Below are 20219 nucleotides of genomic sequence, written 5' to 3' on the forward strand. Positions count from 1 at the left end.
GCTATATGCCAAGCACTGGTCTATGCCCTGGAGATGCAAAGATGGACTGTTGGATTATAAGATACTCAACTAGAATAGGAAATGAAGGAAGAAGAGCAAGTTTTGGAAGAAGGTGATGGTAAGAAATCAGAGTTAAATCCTGTCTTTCAGAGGATTTTGGATATGATAAGTTTTAGGTTCTGAGGGGATATCTAAATTGAGATGTGTCCAGTAGGGTTGGATATAGAAATCTGAAACTCAAGTGTTTTGGAGTAGAGATGTGAATTCTGGAGTCAGCAACATAAAGGTGGTAATTGAAACCATTAGATTGGTTGACATTACCCTGCAATGAGCTGAGGATGGGACCCTGGAAAAAAAGAGTTTTTTACTTTTTTTTTGTCTGTTTGAGACAGCACAGGAAAAGTTACTGCTTTAATGCAGGGAGGAAGCCCTGCACTCTCTATGGGGGCCAGGATCATGGGGGTGGCCAGTGCCACAAATGGTCACCATACAGGCCAGGGAGGAGCCAGGGCCCACCAATAATCCCTGGAACATCCCTGGATGCTAGCAGTTTTTTACTTTCTAAACTTTTTTTTTTTTAAGAGACAAGGTTGCCTAGGCTGGAGTATAGTGGGGTGATCATAGCTTACTGTAACCTCCAACTCCTGGGCTCAAGTGATCCTCCTGCCTCTGCCTCCTGAGTAGCTGGGGCTACAGGTGCAAGCCACCATGCCTGGCTAAATTTATTTTGTGGAAATGAGGTCTCATGTTGCCCAGGCTGGTCTCAAGCTCCTGTCCTCAAGTGATCCTCCTGCTTTAGCTTCCCAGAGTGCTGGGATTACAGGTGTGAGCCATCAAAAAGCAATTTTGAAGGACTGAGCAGAAGAAGAGAACCCATAGAGGGAGATAGGGAAGAGGTAAAGCAGGAGAGCTCAGGGTCACAGGGGGAATGGAACGTATTTCTTAATCTATCCAGTTGGTTGAAAGAGCTCATTTGGTATTACTGACTCACTTGGGATAACCATCCCATTGTTACTAGTAGATGTGATCATTCACAAAACAGCCATTCTTTTTTTTTTTTTTGAGACAGAGTCTCATTCTGTCACCTAGGCTAGAGTGCAGTGGCTCAATCTTGGCTCACTGCAACCTCTGCCTCCTGGGTTCAAGCGATTCTCCTCCCTCAGCCTCCTGAGTAGCTGGGATTTACAGGCACCCGCCACCATGCCCAGCTAATTTTTGTATTTTTAGTAGAGATGAGGTTTCACCATGTTGGTCAGGCTGGTCTCGAGCTCCTGATGTCGTGATCCGCCCACCTTGGCCTCCCAAAGTGCTGAGACTACAGGTGTGAGCCACCACCTTTTTTTTTTTTTAACTTTAAAATTTTTCTTTAAAATTTTCCCCTTCATGGCATTTTTATTTTCTTTTTAGAATATTTTAATGATTTTGAATTTTACTTTTATTAACAGCCCTTACCTACCCTACATACTTCATAAGTACCTGTAGAAAACCTTATAGTAGCTGGAGCATGGTGGCTCATACCTGTAATACCAGCACTTTAAAAGGATGCTGAGTGGGGAGGATCACTTGAGCCCAGGAGTCTGAGACCAGCCTGGGCAACATAGAAACCCAGTTTCTAGAAAAATAAAATAAAAATTAGTGGTCGTGTGCACCTGTAGTCCTAGCTATTCTAGAGGCTGAGGTAGGAGGATCACGTTAGCCCGGGAGGTTGAGGCCGCAGTGATGCGGTGAACTGTGATTGTGTCACTGCACTTCAGCATGGAAAGCAGAGCAAGACCCTGTCTCAAAAAAAAAAAAAAAAAAAAAAAAAGAAACAACCTTGTAGCCCTACTTTCTTGGACTCATCAGGGTATTCCACAGTCTTGCTGCAACAGGGGAATAGTAATTCCTCCTGCCATTATCTTAGTTGACTTTTGGAACAGTTCTGTTAAGTAGGGAGAATTTCCCCCATTGACAAGTGAGGAAGCTAAGGCTTTGGAAGATGGAAGTTGCTACAGTGAGGTAGTTGCTGAGCCAGAACTGGAATTCAGACCTGTGATCTAGGATGATCTAAGATTCCTCGTCTTAAGACTGTGATCTTTTCCACTGTACCAACTGCCTTTGCAGGATGTCTGCTGGATTCCCTTACCTCCTGAAAGATAGGATTTGACTCTGATTTGTTCTGTTGCCCTTTCCAAATTTCTTTTGCAGTTAGTTTGTTAAAGGTATATTGCTGCCTTCTCAACTATCTCAACTATCTATCTCAACTATCAACTCAGAGGTTAGCCTTCAGGACATCTATTTACTTACCTACCTTGACAATTCCTACTGCAGAGCAGGACATTTAAAGGACAAGAAAGGCTTTATTTCTGCCTTGTCTCTCTCCATGCATGCATTCTTATAGCATGACAAAGTTGGCAGTATACAAGTTTTGGAAGCAGGCCTGAGTTCAAATCCCAATGTTCTATAATATGGACATGATTTGTGATTGAATAAAAAAAATTTTTTAATGTGCAGCATTTGTGAGATAATTGGAAATTTTAACGTAATTGAATATCTAATATCAAGCAGTCACTACTTTTTTTCGAGTATGACGATGTGGGTAGGTTTAAGAAAAAGGCCTTATCTTTTAGAAATACATACGGAAACATTTGTGGATAAAACGTTGGGCTGTTATTTGCTTACAAAAGTTGTGGGAGTAGATGGGGTGTGGATTGGATGGTTGTTGGGACAGGATGATTAGTACCTAATTCTGTCTGCACTTACGTAGGATTGAAATTCTCCCTAGGATATAGAACTAAAAAAGAAAAAAAAAATCCCAATACTCTCTGTCTTAAGTTAGGTAATCTACTCAACCTCTCTGAGCTTCAATTTCCTTATCTGTAAAATTGGAAAGATTATAACTATGTTGCAGATTTGCTGAAAATTAAAGTAACATATATGAAAACATCTGGCATAAAGCCTGATGTTAGTAGGTGCTCAACCAATGGTTGCTGTTTTGTTGTTTTTACTATTTTTGGAGACTTGGAAAACATTAAATCAGTTGTTATCTCTGAGCCTGGGGGTCCATGTTTCCTCAGACAGGGACACATCTCCACTACTAATAGGGTAGTTCTTACTATGTTTCCCAAGAGCATTTTCCTTACCCTTGCTTTCTCCTTTTCCAAAGCTACCTTAAATAAAGGGAGGTTTATTATAAAGGAATTTGAGAGTCCATAAAACAGTATCAAGAGATGCAGGTTGGTCTTTTAGTGAAGCAGAACTGGAACGCTTCAGCATCCAAGGTAGCTACTCTGCCTTTTCTGCTTCATCTTTTCTTTCTGTAGATCAAAGGTTGGCAAACTTTTTTTGTAAAGGGCCAGTTAATAAATATTTTAATTTGTATAGCTTCATACAGACTCTGTTGCAACGACTTAACTCCGCAGTTCTAATGCAAAAGAGCCATACAAAAACAATAGTTGTGTCTGTGTTCCAATGAATCTGTACTTATAAAAAAGGGCAGGGAATGGATTTGGCCCATGGACCATAGTTTTCCCATGTCAGCTCTACACTTCTGCAGATGGCTCCAATTACATGTATTCATCACAGCAGACTCCAGGTGGCGCTGTCAGTCCTCAAGTCCACATCACCTAGTAAATTTAGTACTTGTAACTAACTAGCTCTCTTCCAATTCCAGATTCCTAGGGAAAGGACTTCAGTTGAGTCAGGTGTCACTATCCAACTGTGTTGCCTTAAGGGCGGAAATGTGTGGCTAGCAGCCCTCTCAGCAGGGGCTGTGGGTAGTCTCTCCTGAGAAGGAGGAGCAAAGGGTATGGGTAATGGGCAACTCTTAAAGAGAAAAGGTATGGGGATGGGCTGGGTATGTGCCCCAGGGTTCCCCATAGATCCAGGAAGATCACCTGTTTATTCTGCTTTTATTTCTTATAATCTGTATTTTTTTATATTGAGGAACTTATTTTTAACAATTAAATATATTTGAGTATGAACTCTAATAAAAAGCTGACTGTAATGCATAGTTTAAAGTTTAAACCTTGCCGAGCAATAACAATCTCTAGATGTCTGTTGTTTCACTCTAATACTTACTGTGGAATTACACCTGAGTTGTTTTCCTTCTTTTTTGTGAGCCTAGGAGATCAGCCATAACCTAGGAGTTTGCTACATATACCTGAAGCAGTTCAACAAGGTAATTTATAGAAGTGGTGATAGATTTCACTGAGGGTGCACTTGTTGCAGAAGTTGTTACATTGCTCATTTGGTATTATCCCTAGTGCTTGCAGAGGTTTTTGGAACTGAAAATTGAAAGTACCTTTATACATTTTTTTCTGTTTTAATTCTCACTTGTCATTATTCATCTGTTGTTTTCTGCTTGTAATAAGAACATGGAAAGTTCTAGAAATATGAGGGAATGGCAGTTTTTCTCCTTTCTTCTTTTTCTCTACCTCCAGTTAAATTTCCCAGTTTAGAAACAGATGCTTAATAAAACATACATATCAAAAAGGGGACCCTTAAGTCTTAAAGGTGTGATCATGACCATGTGAGCTATCTCCATGCCCTGACGGCAACTTAGTTTTTAGGGTCATTGAAAATAAATTTTAAATTTTAAGTGGATCTGATTTCTGAGTTTTCAGTTTTAATTTTGTAGTTATTTTCCATGATGAGAATTTATATTTCACTGTGATTAAGCTATAGACTCCTATATCAGAGAAGACAAGTTGAGCTTACCTCAAATTTGGTACTCAGGTAAGAAAAAGTATATATCATAATTGAGGAGTAGACAAAATTACTGAGAGCTCTAAAACTTACTGATGAGAGCGTTGGGTAGTTTCCTTCATAGAGCTCACAGTTAGTGATTATGAAGTTTTATTCTCCTTTCTCCAATGCCACCAGGACTGAGAATCTGAATTGGTTAGTACCCATTTGACAATGTTTAGTTTGTGTCAATTTGCAGACTGGTGTAACTAGTATCCCACACTGGTGTGGAAAAAAATATGCACATTAGCAGTTGGGGTGTAAAAGTAACTTTTCTCCTGAGATAACAATATATATACATAAAATACATTTAGTGGGCCCCTTAGGTTTTGTAGATGGATCTATAGTTTTATATACTTGGTTAGGAGATTTTTCTCTTCAGAGACAATTTCAAACAGGCACATTTCTATTCACAGGATTATTCTGAGTCAGGGGAAAAGAAGGATTTGTCTTTGGTTGGATCTGTGCTGAGAAGAAATATATTTAGATTTTACTGTACAGCTAACAGTCTAGGCAAATACAATACCTGGCATTTATATAAATGCTTGTTGAATCTGTGAATGACTAAACAAAGCCCTTTCGTTTACTAGGAGAAGGTAGGCTCCTCCAGAGCAAGGAGTTGGTTTTATAAACTCAAATATATTTAGCATCTAGAACAGCAAGCAGTTGGGTGAATAAATGAGAACAATCTATTTATTCATTTATCATCACATTGGTGGGGAAATCTGGGCCCACCATAGGGAAGGTTGTGCACTTGGTCAGTGTTACAGCTGGGATTTAGTTTAGTGTAGTACTCTACACTGTACTATGATGGCTCTTTTGACTTATGAAGTATGAGTCATAGGTGTGAATATCAGGCAGAAAACATTCAGAAAGATTAATCGTCTTGTATAAATTCTTCCAAGTGGCTCCAGAAGCAGATATCCCATGTTGCCAGCTGTCTTTTCAACAAGGACAGTTTTGGTATGTTTTGATCTTTGGGTAATGGGGGCTGTTTGCTGAAATGTGATGTTCCTATGTCAATACAGCAGAAAGTGTCTTTACATTAGCCATATAAAGGTATAGTTCGTTCAGTGGTAGTGATTTGGTTTTCTTTATTTTGTCAAACTTGTCAGGCACAAGACCAGTTGCACAATGCCCTGAATCTTAATAGGCACGATCTGACTTATATAATGCTGGGGAAGATCCACTTGCTGGAGGGAGACTTGGACAAGGCCATTGAAGTCTACAAGAAAGCAGTGGAGTAAGTGTACTGTTTCCTTTAAAACAGTGAGAAACTAAGAAAATTGAGTGGATACGTGAACTCCCAAGCCTAAAAGAGTGAATATGTTTGATTAATTACTTACTGTATGAGTTAAAGGTTAAGCTGAAGTTTAAGAGCTCCCAGTGGCTTCAATAAGGTAGACTGTGTTTCTTTCTTACCTATAAGGATGACTGCTGCTTTAGGTTAGCTGGGCAGCTCTATTCTACAAGGTCAGCCAGGGATCCAGGTTTCTTCCTTATTAACTCACCATTCCTTAGGCTGTTGTCTTTACCTGCATGGTTGATGCTGAATGTAACATCCACATCCAGGCTGTGGTGGAAGGAGATGGTATGGGAAGCTAAGCATGGAATAAGCATCTGGCTATATATATATATAGAGAGAGAGAGAGACATGATCTTACTCCATCACTCAGGCTGGAGTGCAGTGGAGAACACAGCTCACTGCAGCCTCAACCTCTTGGGCTAAAGCAATCTTCCTACCTCAGCCTCCCAAGTAGTTGGGACTACAGGCATGTGCCACCATGCCCAGCTAATTTAAAAAAAAACTGTTTTTGTGTTTACAGGGTCTTGCTGTGTTGCCCAGGCTGGTCTTAAACTTCTGGGCTCAAGCGATCCTCCTGCCTCAGCCTTCCAAAGTGCTGGAATTACAGGTGTGAGCCACTGCACCTGGCCTTGGTAATAAGTTTTAAATGACCCAGAAATTGCACACATCGTTCCTGTTTACATTCCATGGTTCAAAACTACATGATAGTTACAAGGGAAGTGGGCAGACAAGCACTCAAGGAGAAGGAAATAACAGATTTAAGAGTTGTCCGACAGTCTGCCATTTTGGTATCATATGTTAATAACAGATCTTCTGTTTTCAGAGATATTATTAGGGACAGAAATCTCCTGATTCAGTAAAAAACAAAACAAAACAAAACATTTGGCCTTATTAGCATGAGACCAGTATCTTTTTCCCCCCTTCCCCATTTTCCCTTCCCCTTCCCCATTTTCCCTTCCCCTTCCCCGTTTTCCCCTTCCCTTTCCCCATTTTCCCCTTCCCTTTCCCTGTTTTCCCTTCCCCCTTTTCTCTTCCCCCTTTCCCTTTCCCCCTTACCCCTTTTCCCCTTCCTCTTCCCCTTCCTCCTTCCCTCTTCCCCCATCCCTCTTTCCCCGTCCCCCTTTCCCTGTCCCCCTTTCCCCATCCCCCTTCCCCCTTTCCCCTTCCTCCTTTCCCTTCCCCCTTTCCCCTTTTCCCATCTCCCTTCCCCCTCCCTCTCTCCCTTCCTTCCTTTTTCTCTCTTTTCTTTCCTTCCTTTCCCTCCCTCCCATTCCCATCTTTCTTTCTTTCTTTTCTTCCTTTCTTCCTTCCTTTCTTTCCTTTCTTTCATTTATTTCAACAGTCTCGCTCTGTCGCCCAGGGGTGAGTGCAGTGGCGCGATCTTGGCTCACTGCAACCTCTGCCTCCTGGGTTCAAGCGATTCTCATGCCTCAGCCTCCTGAGTAGCTGGGACTGCACGAGCACGCCACCACCCCTGGCTAATTTTTGTATTTTTAGCAGAGACAGGGTTTCACCATGTTGGTCAGGCTGGTCTCGAATTCCTGGCCTCAAGTGATCTGCTTGCCTTGGTCTCCCATAGTGCTGGGATTGCAGGCGTGAACCACTGCACCCGGCCTTGTGTTGTTTCTTTTAAATGGGATAGCTGTAGCAAAATGCTTTGTCTCATTTGTTTGGTCCCTTAATAGAATGTCTGGTCTGTGGTTCAAGGCTTATTATTCCTAATAATTAGATTCTGAACTAAACTTAGATTTCTATTAATTTGTTAATCATCTTTGTCTTCTACCATGGTAGTAAATTTTCTGGTTATATCAGTCACAGCACTGCTTTCTGAATTTTCTTCAACCATATTTTGTGTCTAAAACAGAAAAATCACTTGGTTTGTTAAGCTACAGAAGAGACTTTTGTCATCAAGAGGCTGTATATTTGGGCAAGTAGTAAGGAGCCATGTAACATGTTCAGTGCCTCTGTGGTGCTAGGTAGTAGCCCTGATCCCTGACCCCTGCCTTCTAGAGGTTAGCTCTTTGAGAATAGCATACATAAATCCCAAGGGGAACATTGTTCCAGTAACTGATCAAGGACTTTGGTCACTAAATTTCCTAAGGGAGAAATGTGGACAGCTAAAATCTGAAGCCTTACTGAGAAGATAGAGACCATTGTTCATGACCTACAGCTTTGAAGAGAGTAGTTATGTTGTAGTGGGGAAGCCGATATTGCTAGAATTACAGAAGTTACCTGGCTTTGGGGAGGGAAGTGATCAAAGTGGATGTTTATTATGGCAGAAAGTGAAAGGCGGATTCCTAGTTGAATTGAGAAAGCTCTGTTTGGTCAGCTCAGGCCTCCCCTGGCTGGGGCTTTGCATCTTCTGGTTCAGGTCTTCCTATAGGTAACCAGTGCCCTATATCATTCCTTAGAAGCAGAAGACATTGTTCATAGCCCTTTGGTGTTTTACTGTTGAAACTGTCTGATGATCCTATGGTCAGATCATCTCAACTCAGTGTTGCCTTGGTTTTGTGACAAAGACAAATACTAGTGAGGGATTGAGCAGGCAATCCCTGACGTGAGTATTTTACTTACATCAGTGTTTACTCCCAAAGGTCAGTAGCACCTTCTTCCCTAGGATTGGTATGTATCTTTCTTCTTTTGTTTAGTTTGGCTACTTGGTATATAGCTCTTTGTTTAAGTGGAGAGAACAGCATTAGGGGCCTTGGGATCCTAAATTACACAGAAAATTATGCTGCCTGGCATTGTGAGCACAATGAGAATAGAAAAAAAATCCCACAAGAGAGGACTGGTGAAACTGTGTGGGTTCTAGGCTGACTTGGTTTATAAAGCATTGTTCTTTAATTTTATCAGTGTGACCAAGACAGTCATGCAAAACATTCTATAGGTTCTTTCTTAGGACTTTTACCCTAAGAAAGGAATCTGAATTCTAAGCCTCATTTTTCTTGCTGAGCAGTTCTCCTTATCACCAGGGTTGAGATGACCTACTTTTGATGGCAATTCCCAAATTGCCTTCAGGTATTTCCATGGGGAGGAAGAGGCTCAGTGGGGTCTGTCAAGTATTGCACGAGGGCATATTACTGTGCATGTGTCTCCGTGTTTCTCATCTACATCTTGTTCCCTCTGAGCATCTCTATGTTGCAGGTTCTCACCAGAAAATACAGAGCTTCTTACAACTTTAGGATTACTCTACTTACAGGTAATGAAAACTCTGTACTCATTCATGCACTGATGTTAGAAATGGTTTTGGGTTTGTGTGTATGGTGGTTTTCCTGCATTCTGATATTTATTTTACTAAAGGTCATATAAAGTTCATGAACTACACTCTCTCTATTTGATACTCTTTGCTAAAGGAATTAATTTTCTGCATTTAAATTGGAAGCAATTCTATTTTAGCCTAGTGCAATTATAATTCCTACCTAGGCTGGGTGTGGTCTCATGCCTGTAATCCCAGCAATTTGGGAGGCTGAGGCTGGTGGATCACTTGAGCTCAGGAGTTGGAGACCAGCCTGGGTAACATAGTGAGACCCTGTCTCTACAAAAAATACAAAAATTAGCCAGGCATGATGGCATGCTTCTGTAGTCCCAGCTACTTGGGAGGCTGTGATGGGAAGATTGCTTGAACTTGGAAGGCAGAGGTTGCAGTGAGCTGAGATTGAGTCACTTGCACTCCATCCTGGGTGACAGAGCCAGATCCTGTCTCAGAAAAAAAAAAAAAATTCTTATGCTATCCAGGAAAGAGCATATATGAGAAATAAGTCTGGTCTTGGAGGCTGTTATTTTGTTGTGAGGAGAGAAACAGATACAAGTGAGCACTTAGGGCTTTGGGGCAAAGCCATTTCTTTTGATCTTTCTTCCCAGCCAGAGTCTTATTGGAAAGAGAGAAGGCAAAGTATACTTTTATCTAGAATAAGAAGTTTTCTGTCCCCTCAACATTCCTGAATGTGAATGGGATTCTTTTAGCTCCATTGATTCTCTGGCTGAGGACCCAGGGCCCAGGTATCCAAGGGGCTTTTACCCCTTGCCCAATATACACATTTGCCAAGTTCCTTGGTCAGCTGATTCTGCCTCCAGCCCTGCCTCTGTGGTGGCCTTTATGTCTATTTCATTTTTCTTTAAAAGGAATCAGGAGCTTAACCCTGGGTCTTCCTGGGCTTTGGCTTGGGAGGTTGGCTCCACGGGAGATGAGGATACCCAGCTCATTTCCTGCCAAGAGGCATTAATGTGGAACAGTACTAGTGGGGCAGAGATGGTTCTTATCAAATAGATACTTTGACCTTATCAGGTGACAAATTAACAAAAATAGAAGGAAAACCATGACTGGGGATTTTTAGTTTTCTTTTTTTATTATCTGGTAACTGTAGCTGCTTTTTTTTTTTTTTTTAAAGTCAAGAGAACTCAAAAAAGCCAGAGCATTTCTGTTCTGGGTGAGGTTGGCCAGACTTTTTTTTTTGTTTGTTTGGAGATGGAGTTTCACTCTTTTTGCCTAGGCTGGAGTGCAATGGCGTGATCTCGGCTCACTGCAACCTCTGCCTCCTGGGTTCAAGCGATTCTCCTGCCTCAGCCTCCCAAGTAGCTGGGATTACAGGCATGTGCCACCATGCCTGGGTAATTTTGTATTTTTAGTAGAGATGGGGTTTCTCCATGTTGGTCAGGCTGGTCTCGAACTCCTGACCTCAGGTGATCCACCCACCTTAGCCTCCCAAAGTGCTGGGATTATAGGCATTAGCCACCACGCCTGGTCTGGCCAGACTCTTTTAACTGCCATCTCCTTGCTGATGTAAATTGTCTTGTTTGCTTTTTTCCCAAGCTCGGCATTTACCAGAAGGCATTTGAACATCTTGGCAATGCACTGACTTATGACCCTACCAACTACAAGGTATTACAGGCTGTGAAGGCTCTGGCCTTCATATAGACGGTCCCACTGCTCCTAGAGGTGATCTGACCCTGGAAAGCAAAGGAATAGCTTCTTAAATTTGGATACCTGAGAAATAGAAAAAATATAAATAAAAGGTGGCTCTTCTTATTTGAAAATAGTGTCAAGTATGCTCTACTTATCTTCTAAAAGTGCACATTTGTTATAATAGACGTGTAACCCCTGCAGAAGGCAGATCATAGTGCTAGTAAAGCTTATGTGTTACTTAGGAAATTAGCAATGCCTCCACAACTATTGTCAAAAATAAATCTGCGGCCCAGCGCGGTGGCTCACGCCTGTAATCCCAGCACTTTGGGAGGCTGAGGCGGGCAGATCACGAGGTCAGGAGATCGAGACCATCCTGGCTAACACAGTGAAACCCCGTCTCTACTAAAAATACAAAAAAATTAGCTGGGCGTGGTGGCGGGCGCCTGTAGTCCCAGCTCCTCGGGAGGCTGAGGCAGGAGAATGGCGTGAACCCGGGAGGCAGAGCTTGCAGTGAGCTGAGATCGTGTGCCACTGCACTCCAGCCTGGGTGACAGAGCGAGACTCTGTCTCAAAAAAAAAAAATAAATAAAATAAAATAAATAAATAAATAAATAAATCTGCTGGGCATGGTGGCTTATGCCTGTAATCCCAGCACTTTGGAATGCTGAGGCAGGAGGATCACTTGAGGCCAGGAGTTCAAGACCAGGCTGGGCAACATAGTGAGACCCCCAATTCTACAAAAAAAATTATCCAGGCATGGTGGCACACACCTGTAGTCCTAGCTACTCGGAAGGTGGAAGAGGGAAGATCACTTGAGCCCAGGAGTTTGAGGCTACAGTGGGCTATGATGGCACCACTGTACTCCAGCCTGGGTGACAGAGTGAGACCCTGTCTCTAAAAAGAAACAATAATTATGTTGAAATGACTTCTAGAGTCCTAATGATTTGATATTACAACTTTTTTTCTAGATGTGACTTTGGGAATGAGAAGGAATAGCATCAAATGGATGAACATCATTGAGGAGATGCAGCAAGACAAGCTGTTTATTAAAAGATACAAACTGAATTCTGATTTAGGAAGTAGCATTAGCCTGTCAGCTCCCACCTTGATACCTTTCCTTAGAGAAATGAAAGGGCTGGGCTGATGAAGCCTAAAGCTGACTCACCCTCTGTTCTATGGTAGAAAGAAATTTACCTTAAGTAGCCACGTACAGGTGTATTTCAGGTATCTAGAACACTTGGTATACCAAATAGGGGCTGCAGAGAACAGATTAAAGGAAGTTTTTACTTAAAGGGCTCTGGTATTCATTCTGAAATACTGACTTTCCTGGCTAGAAGTAGGAAACAGATGGGTAAAGCAAGTAACATCTTTTTTTTTTTTTTTTTTTTGTGCTGTGCCAGAGAGCCACAGTGTAGGGTGCAAGGACATTCCTCAGGAACATTTGTCCCAATAGGTTGGATATATTTATGTCCCTGGAAGAAATTTTCCAGTCCCATCTATGCTGATGGGCCTGCTGAGTATAGACTCAGGAAAGCTGCCTCACTGCTACAGCCTTTTGGGAATGACTGAATGACTTTCTCTGTGCCATGTTTTCAGGCCATCTTGGCAGCAGGCAGCATGATGCAGACCCACGGGGACTTTGATGTTGCCCTCACCAAATACAGAGTTGTGGCTTGTGCTGTTCCAGAAAGTCCTCCACTCTGGAATAACATTGGAATGTGTTTCTTTGGCAAGAAGAAATATGTGGCGGTGAGTGTCCCCTCATGTTCTTTGTTTGCATTTCTACATGTGGTTATTGGGTCTGTTTAGCTTGCCCTTCTCATTGAGTGCCCCTTCTCTCTCATAGGCCATCAGCTGCCTGAAACGAGCCAACTACTTGGCACCCTTCGATTGGAAGATTCTGTATAATTTGGGCCTTGTCCATTTGACCATGCAGCAGTATGCATCAGCTTTTCATTTTCTCAGTGCGGCCATCAACTTCCAGCCAAAGATGGGGGAGCTCTACATGCTCTTGGCAGGTAAGAAACATTTATGTGGAAAACTCTCTCTGCCATCTGTAATGAGGGAAAAATGGATTAGAATCATAGAAGATCAGTGGCTGTCTCATAGGAGCCATTCCCTTAGAGATCCTATAGGAATCTGGATTACTGTCCTGGAGCTTGAAGAAATAGAAAAAGATGACAAAAGAACTTGGTTGTTTCTAACTTGGGGGAGTTTCACTCAGATACCAACAGGTTAAATAAAGATCATCCCTAGTTCACCTTTTACCAATTTTTTCCTCTTGCCTTGACAATTCATTTATGTATATATTGAGTCCAACTAAGTTCCAGACAGCAAGTGTTAAGAGCTTGGGTTTTAGGTAGGGTCCTGCCTCTACTACTTATTATATGTACCTAGGGCTGATGTGAGGATTGTGTGATTAAGCACTCAATTAATAATACTGGTTTTGTTGAAATACTGATTTTTGAAAACTGTTGGTTTTACTGTGGTTATATAATTGGTCTATTATTATTAATATTGTTGTTACTATAATTGGCCCCTAGGTGATACTTCCAAGTCAAGCTACCTTATGTTGAAACCCTTATCTCTTCTGAGCATGTTACATAGAATGCCATTCTCTTCCTGAAACTCCATTTTATGCCATGCAAATACTAAAATTGATCATAAAAATAAGTTAAAATTAATCAAACACTTTAACAATTATGCACAACCATTTTAAAGTACTGACTAAATAGTCTTCCTAGGAATTTTTTTCTCCATATACATTTACTTACTAAATGTAAGACCCAAAGCAGATTTCCATGTCCTCATTTGGCAGTCGTCTTCCAGTGGCTTTTTGTTCATTACTGTGGGTTCTTATTTAAAAGAGAAAGCTTGCAAAAGCAATTGTGGTTATTTGAGGGTTGCCTGAATACAAAGATAACTTAAAAAAAAAAAACATAGGTTTTATTATTATTCAGATATGGTATGGGCAACAGATCAGAAGACATCTGCCACTGGAAAGATAGTCTGTTACAATTCCTGAGAAGGAGGGCATGCTACACCATGCAGGGCTACATGGGGAAGCACCAGGTCAATCAGGAGGTAGAGGGAGCAAGGGGTAAATGTGAGCACAATTCTTTATTGTAGTTTTCATGGGTAGAAATGCCCTCTCCGGGGCAAGACCGGGAAAGCAGGTTAACCAGGTTGGGGATTGGCCAGTTTGAATAATTTCAGTGGGCTCTGGGCTATAGGGCTGTCTCTAGGTGTCTGGTACCTGACCCTCGGGTGACTAGGACTAGGGAATATTGGCCCAGTGTCAGGGCCCAGTAAAGGAGGCAGTTAAGAATATGAACACTGGATTGGTTGGTCTGCATACAGAAGGCACTCTTGTAGGGGTTATATCTAGGAATTAGCTGACTGTGGGAGGGACAGTCTCCCCAGGGTCAGTAAGGCCCCAGATGTCAAAACATCAGAATAAAAAGGCTAAAGTGGGGTGTGATGGTACCTACCTGTAGTGCTGGCTACTTGGGAGGCTAAAGCAGGAAGTTTGCTTAAGCCCAGGAGTTGGGAGTACAGCCTGGGCAACACAGTGAGACTCCATCTCTCTCTCTTTTTTTTAAAATTTTATTTTAGGTTCAGGGGTACATGTGCATCCTGTTACACAGGCACATGTGTGTCATGGGGATTTGTTGTACAGATTATTTCATCACTCAGTACTAAGCCTAGTACCCAATAGTTATTTTTTTCTGGCCCTCCCCCTCCTCCAGTAAGCTCCAGTGTCTGTTTCCCTGTGTCTCCATGTGTTCTCATCATTTAGCTCTTATAGTGAGAACATGCAGGATTTGGCTTTCTATCCTTTATTAATTTGCTAAGGATGGTGGCCTCCAGCTCCATCTATGTTGCTGCAAAGGACACGATCTTGTTCTTTTGTATGGCTGTGTTGTATTCCATGGTGTACATTTACATTTTGTTTATCCAGTCTACCATTGATGGGCATTTAAGTTGATTTCACATCTTTGCTATTGTGAATAGTGCTGCATTGAACACACACGTGCATGTGTCTTTATGGCAGAACGATTTATATTCCTTTGGGCATATACCCAGTAATGGGATTGCTGGGTCGAAGGGTAGTTGTATTTTTAGCTCTTTGGGGAATTGCCACATTGCTTTCCACAATGGTTGAACTAATTTACACTCCCATCAACAGTGTATAAGCATTCCCTTTTCTCTGCAGCCTCACCAGGATGTTATATTTTGAGTTTTTAATAATAGCCATTTTGACTGGTGTGAGATGGTTATCTCACTGTGGTTTCAATTTGCATTTCTCTAATCAGTGATACTGAGTTTTTCATATGCTTGTTGGCTGCATGTATGTCTTCTTTTGAAGTGTCTGTTTATGTCCTTTGCCCACTTTAATGGGATTGTATTCTTCTTGTAAATTTGCTTAAGTTCCTTATAGATCTTGGATATTAGACCTGCATGGTTTGCAAATATTTTCTCCCATTTTGTACGTTGTCTGTTTACTGTGTTGATAGTTTCTTTAGATAGCTGGGTTCTAATGGAACATAGAAATGTAAACAGCCATAATGTAAGAGATAACAGCGATGCTAACTTTACAAAGTAGAGATGGCATTCAAACTGGATCCTGAACAACAAGCTAAAATGGAATAGCACAGAATGGCTGAGGAGCCACTGTGAAGAAAGGCATGTAGCCATGAAACTGCAGTGTCCCTTGCTGTTAGTGGGGGTTAGTGTTAGAGAATATGATGGGAGATGAGTCAGGAAAGATATTCTGGGGTCAGATTATGGAGGTCATGCGTACAGTGCAAGGACTTTATCTTAGAGGCCATGTTTGTCCAGCTGTCTTCCTAGATCTCCTCTTAGGTGCCTGGTAGGAGTGAGTGCATAGCTGGTGGGGAGGTGGAATGGGCAGGGCTTCCAGAGCAGCTGTTTTTGTTTTATATATTAGGTGTCAAGGAAATACTGATTTTAAAAAGTGGGGGGAGTGTTTTACTGCTAAATGAAAGTGTAAAGATCATGGTTATAGATGTGGGGGGCCAGTGAGGATTCCTAAGTAGGATGGTAATGTGGTCAGATTTGTAAGGCAGTGAGATACCTGGCAGCGCTGCGGAAAGTGGAATGGAGGCAGGTGGGGACTTTGACACTGGGGAATAAATGGAAAGCCTGAAACTACTTGGGCCTGAACAAGGGCAGTGTCAGAAAAGAAACTGCAAAAAAAGGATGCATAGAACCTGGCAACTGATTGATTGTAGAAGAGATGGTTGAAGATAGCACCAGGTATCTAAGCTAACTTAGTAAACTCTGGTGCCATGAGCTGACAGGGTGAAGTTTACTTTGGGGGTAGTCTTTAATACTCCTTTTGTCTTCTAAGCTGAGCTCTCCAGCTGCAGTGCTTTCTTTGTTGCAGTGGCTCTGACCAATCTGGAAGATATAGAGAATGCCAAGAGAGCCTACGCAGAAGCAGTCCACCTGGATAAGTATGCGCTTTGTTGAGAATGGTACTGGCAGGGGTTGGACTCTCCAAAGCCATGAGGTGGTGCCATAGCATTGGTGCTGCCTGTGTCAGCCCAGCTGTTCCTCTATGGCATTAGTACATAGCAGACCTCAGTGTGGAGGGATGTGTCTCCTAAGTATGTGGTGGCTCAGCAGGAATTGACACTCTGAGAAAATGTTTCCAGTCCTAAACTGAGTAATCAGGAGGCTAGAGAATGTCAGAACTGGCAGTGGACTTGGGTTGCTGATAGCTATGGGCTAGCTGGAATATCAGATGGGACTCTGGGCTGTTTAATTCAAGATAAAACTTGACTCTTCCAGGATTTACTCCGCTGGCATCTTCTAGACAGCAGGGTAGAGATCCCTTTTTCAACCCTGGCCTAGGTAGTCTCTGTTGAGGGCGGAGATGCCAGATTTGGTCCCAATACCAGCTTTGCTTGTTAGGCCATTAATTCCTTGATTCTTCTCCCCAGGTCTGCTTAGCACATATGTACCTACCTTGCTGCATAATGGAGAAATCTCTACTTAACCAGTTTTGTTTTGTTTTTGTGTAATGAGAAGGATCTCTAAATGACCATTTGTTGCAGAGCCCCCAGCTCCATAGAATCTCTGTCTGCCACAGGTGTAACCCTTTAGTAAACCTGAACTATGCTGTGCTGCTGTACAACCAGGGCGAGAAGAAGAACGCCCTGGCCCAATATCAGGAGATGGAGAAGAAAGTCAGCCTACTCAAGGACAATAGCTCTCTGGAATTTGACTCTGAGGTATGTCTTTTATTAGCTCCCTAGAGTCATAAGTAAGCTCTCAGGAGACTTTTAAAAATCAAGCCCAAATCATCCAAATCCAAGGTATTACACGTTCATGGCTGTTCTGGCTTTGATGTTCCTAGCAGCATGAGTTCATCAATTAATAACCGCCTGAGAAAAACTTTCCTAGAATAATAATAAAAGGAAATTCAGGCTTACTGAGTTGTTATTGCTAATTCAGCTCATCAAAGTTGAGGTCTGTGTCTGTCTGTAGCTTCCTTCTATTTCACTTTTTTTTTTTTTTTTGAGACGGAATCTTGCTCTGTTGCCCAGGCTGGAGTGCAATGGCGCAATCTCAGTTCACTGCAACCTCCGCCTCCTGGGTTCAAGCAATTCTCCTGCCTCAGCCTTCCAAGTAGCTGGGACTACAGGCACGTGCCACCACGCCCAGCTAATTTTTGTATTTTTAGTAGAGACGGGGTTTCACCATGTTGGCCAGGATGGTCTCAATCTCTTGACCTCGTGATCCACGTGCCCAGCCCTATTTCACTTGTTGTAGGAAATGCACTATTTGGCCCAGTAATGCACCAGGCTTGAATTGTTGGGTTTTGAGATCCTATGTGAACCACCGTGCCATCCAGTAAAGGCAATCTGTATTCTCTACTGTTTGATAAGTACTTCCTGCCTCAGCTGCTAGTACGACCAGACACTATTTCAGCTAAAACCCCAGCTCGAAGACCAAAGAAGTGGGTTGGCTTGTCTCTGACAGTCATGCTTTTGATTCTTTTACTTCCTTTGTGGACACAAGATGGTGGAGATGGCTCAGAAGTTGGGAGCTGCTCTCCAGGTTGGGGAGGCACTGGTCTGGACCAAACCAGTTAAAGATCCCAAATCAAAGCACCAGACCACTTCAACCAGCAAACCTGCCAGTTTCCAGCAGCCTCTGGGCTCTAATCAAGCTCTAGGACAGGCAATGTCTTCAGCAGCTGCATACAGGATGCTCCCCTCAGGTAGGACCATACAGAGCTCCATGAAGACCTTGCAGGTACAAGCCACATGTGTCAGCAAAGAGATTATAGCTTTCAGTGAGGTTCTCTTCAGACTCATATGTCCAACATAGTATTGGCCACAAGGGGAGAAAAAAAACACAGGGTGGCTAAATTGGCACTTGTTTCCTTAAGGCGAGCTATGTAGTAGGTAACAGCTACTCACAGACTTAGTTGGATGGTCTATACACTGGTCTTTCCAATTTTAGCAATATGTTATTAAGTATATCCTGTTATGCAATGTTTAATTTTTACTGCTTTATCAGAAGTTGACACGTAATTAAATATTTTTCAGTGACTCATTGAAGGCAAACTTGACTGTTGCTTTATTTCTCAGTTATAGTCTTCCCTTATAGCTAATGGGTCAGTCCCACTGGTTCCAGAAAATATGGGGTTTCCTCTTGAACTCTAACAGCAAAAAAGAATGATTTCTTCTGAAATTGTGGAACATGAGGATTCAAGTTTTTTTTTTGTTACTAGGTGCTGGAGGAACATCCCAGTTCACAAAGCCCCCATCTCTTCCTCTGGAGCCAGAGCCTGCGGTGGAATCAAGTCCAACTGAAACATCAGAACAAATAAGAGAGAAATAAGAATAGAATGAATGACCCCAAAATAGGGTTTTCTTGGGCGAGGATGTGCTGGATTAGGAAAGGTGACATGACACAGGCAGAGTGGCACCCACCACAGAATACAGTGTGTGTTATGATTACGAGGAGCCAGCAGTTGAGCCTAAGGTCCTTCTACCTACCTGGTATTGGCATTTGAGGTCGGAAACCCTCTACTGCCCCATAAGCCAGGAAAAGTGAAGAGAACACAGTTCCTTTAAGAACTGGCAGCAAGGCTTGAGGCTTTATGTATGTAGCTGAGTCAGCAAGGTACATGATGCTGTCTGCTTTCAAAAGGACTTTTCTCTCCTAGCTGACTGACTCCTTCCTTAGTTCAAGGAACAGCTGAGACAGACTTCTGCTGAGTAGCTCTGTGATGACAAAGCCTTGGTTTAACTGAGGTGATCCTCAGGTTGTGAGGTTTATTAGTCCCCAAGGCAAACACAAATATTAGATTAATAATCCAACTTTAATAGTATACATTTAAAAGAAAAAAAACAAAAGCCCTGGAAGTTGAGGCCCAGCCTGCTGAGTATTGCAGCTGCATTTGCCCAAAGGGAATCCAGAACAAGTCCCTCCCTGTATTTTGTTCTTGAGAGGGGTCAGTCTAGAAGCTAGATCCTATCAGTATGAGGAGCAGCAGCCCAGGGCTTGTCTGGATCAGCACCAACGATTTTAAAGAAAAAAGGAAGAGTTTCTTAGATGAGTAATTGTTATTGAAGATAGTCAGTGATAACCACTGACGAGATGCTATCAATACACTATGTGTCCTTTTTAGAATAAAGATTACATATCATCATTCCTTTGGGGAAAATTGTTATTCAGGTATAAAAACAAGAGATCATAATAAAAACCTAAAAGAACCTATGATCACGGTCTTCCCTTACCTGTGTCTAAGCCTATTTTGAAATTGGAGGAGGAACCTCAAGGCCAAGTTCCTGCTTGGTACAGGCATGGCCTCTGCAGCAACCCTGATGCATGATAAGCCAGCAATTTGCTTACTGAGGGCCAGTCCCCATTTTGCACTGAAAGTGCCCTTTAATCACCATAATTTAAAGATGATAGATAGATAGATGATAGAAAACTGACCTACTACCAAACCGGTTGGAGTTCCTTATTTTATTACAGGGTCTGTTTTGACATTGAAGAAGCAGCTAACTGAGCAGGACCCCCTTCATTTCTTGTATCTCAAAAAGTATCAGAAGTGATGCCTTTGTCATTCAGCTGGTGGTATGTGGCAAACGTGGATTTGTACCCTGAACAATTGCGAACACTTCTACATCAGCATGGAGTCTAGTATATTAGAATGAAATGGTCTAGTTACTTTCTGAAACTGGAAAAGTCTTAGTGAAAAAAGAGGAAGAGAGATTTAGGAGCTAGTATCAACAGGAA

The 20219-nt window shown here is 42.2% G+C and overlaps 1 protein-coding gene across 6 annotated transcripts in view; it reads left to right on the forward strand.

The window, feature by feature from the left end:
• BBS4 (Bardet-Biedl syndrome 4) overlaps positions 1-19695 on the forward strand; it is a 55022-nt gene extending 35327 nt beyond the window's left edge. For 3 of the 6 annotated variants that reach the window (XM_003818565.6, XM_034939087.3, XM_003818566.6), the window contains 10 exons: positions 4106-4159; positions 5841-5968; positions 9176-9230; positions 10842-10910; positions 12531-12683; positions 12781-12952; positions 16345-16414; positions 17053-17194; positions 17985-18186; positions 18703-19695. In XM_003818565.6, coding sequence (XP_003818613.1) covers positions 4106-4159; positions 5841-5968; positions 9176-9230; positions 10842-10910; positions 12531-12683; positions 12781-12952; positions 16345-16414; positions 17053-17194; positions 17985-18186; positions 18703-18812 — 1155 coding nt within the window. In that variant the 3' untranslated portion in view covers positions 18813-19695. Of the gene's footprint in view, positions 1-4100; positions 4160-5840; positions 5969-9175; positions 9231-10841; positions 10911-12530; positions 12684-12780; positions 12953-16344; positions 16415-17052; positions 17195-17984; positions 18187-18702 lie in introns of all 6 variants that reach the window. The other 3 variants (XM_008971900.5, XM_034939086.3, XM_063596774.1) reach the window with 2 other exon arrangements.
• The last annotated feature ends 524 nt before the right edge of the window (positions 19696-20219 follow it).

Source organism: Pan paniscus, chromosome 16 (assembly GCF_029289425.2).
Source record: "Pan paniscus chromosome 16, NHGRI_mPanPan1-v2.0_pri, whole genome shotgun sequence".
NCBI classification, from domain to species: Eukaryota; Metazoa; Chordata; class Mammalia; order Primates; family Hominidae; genus Pan; species Pan paniscus.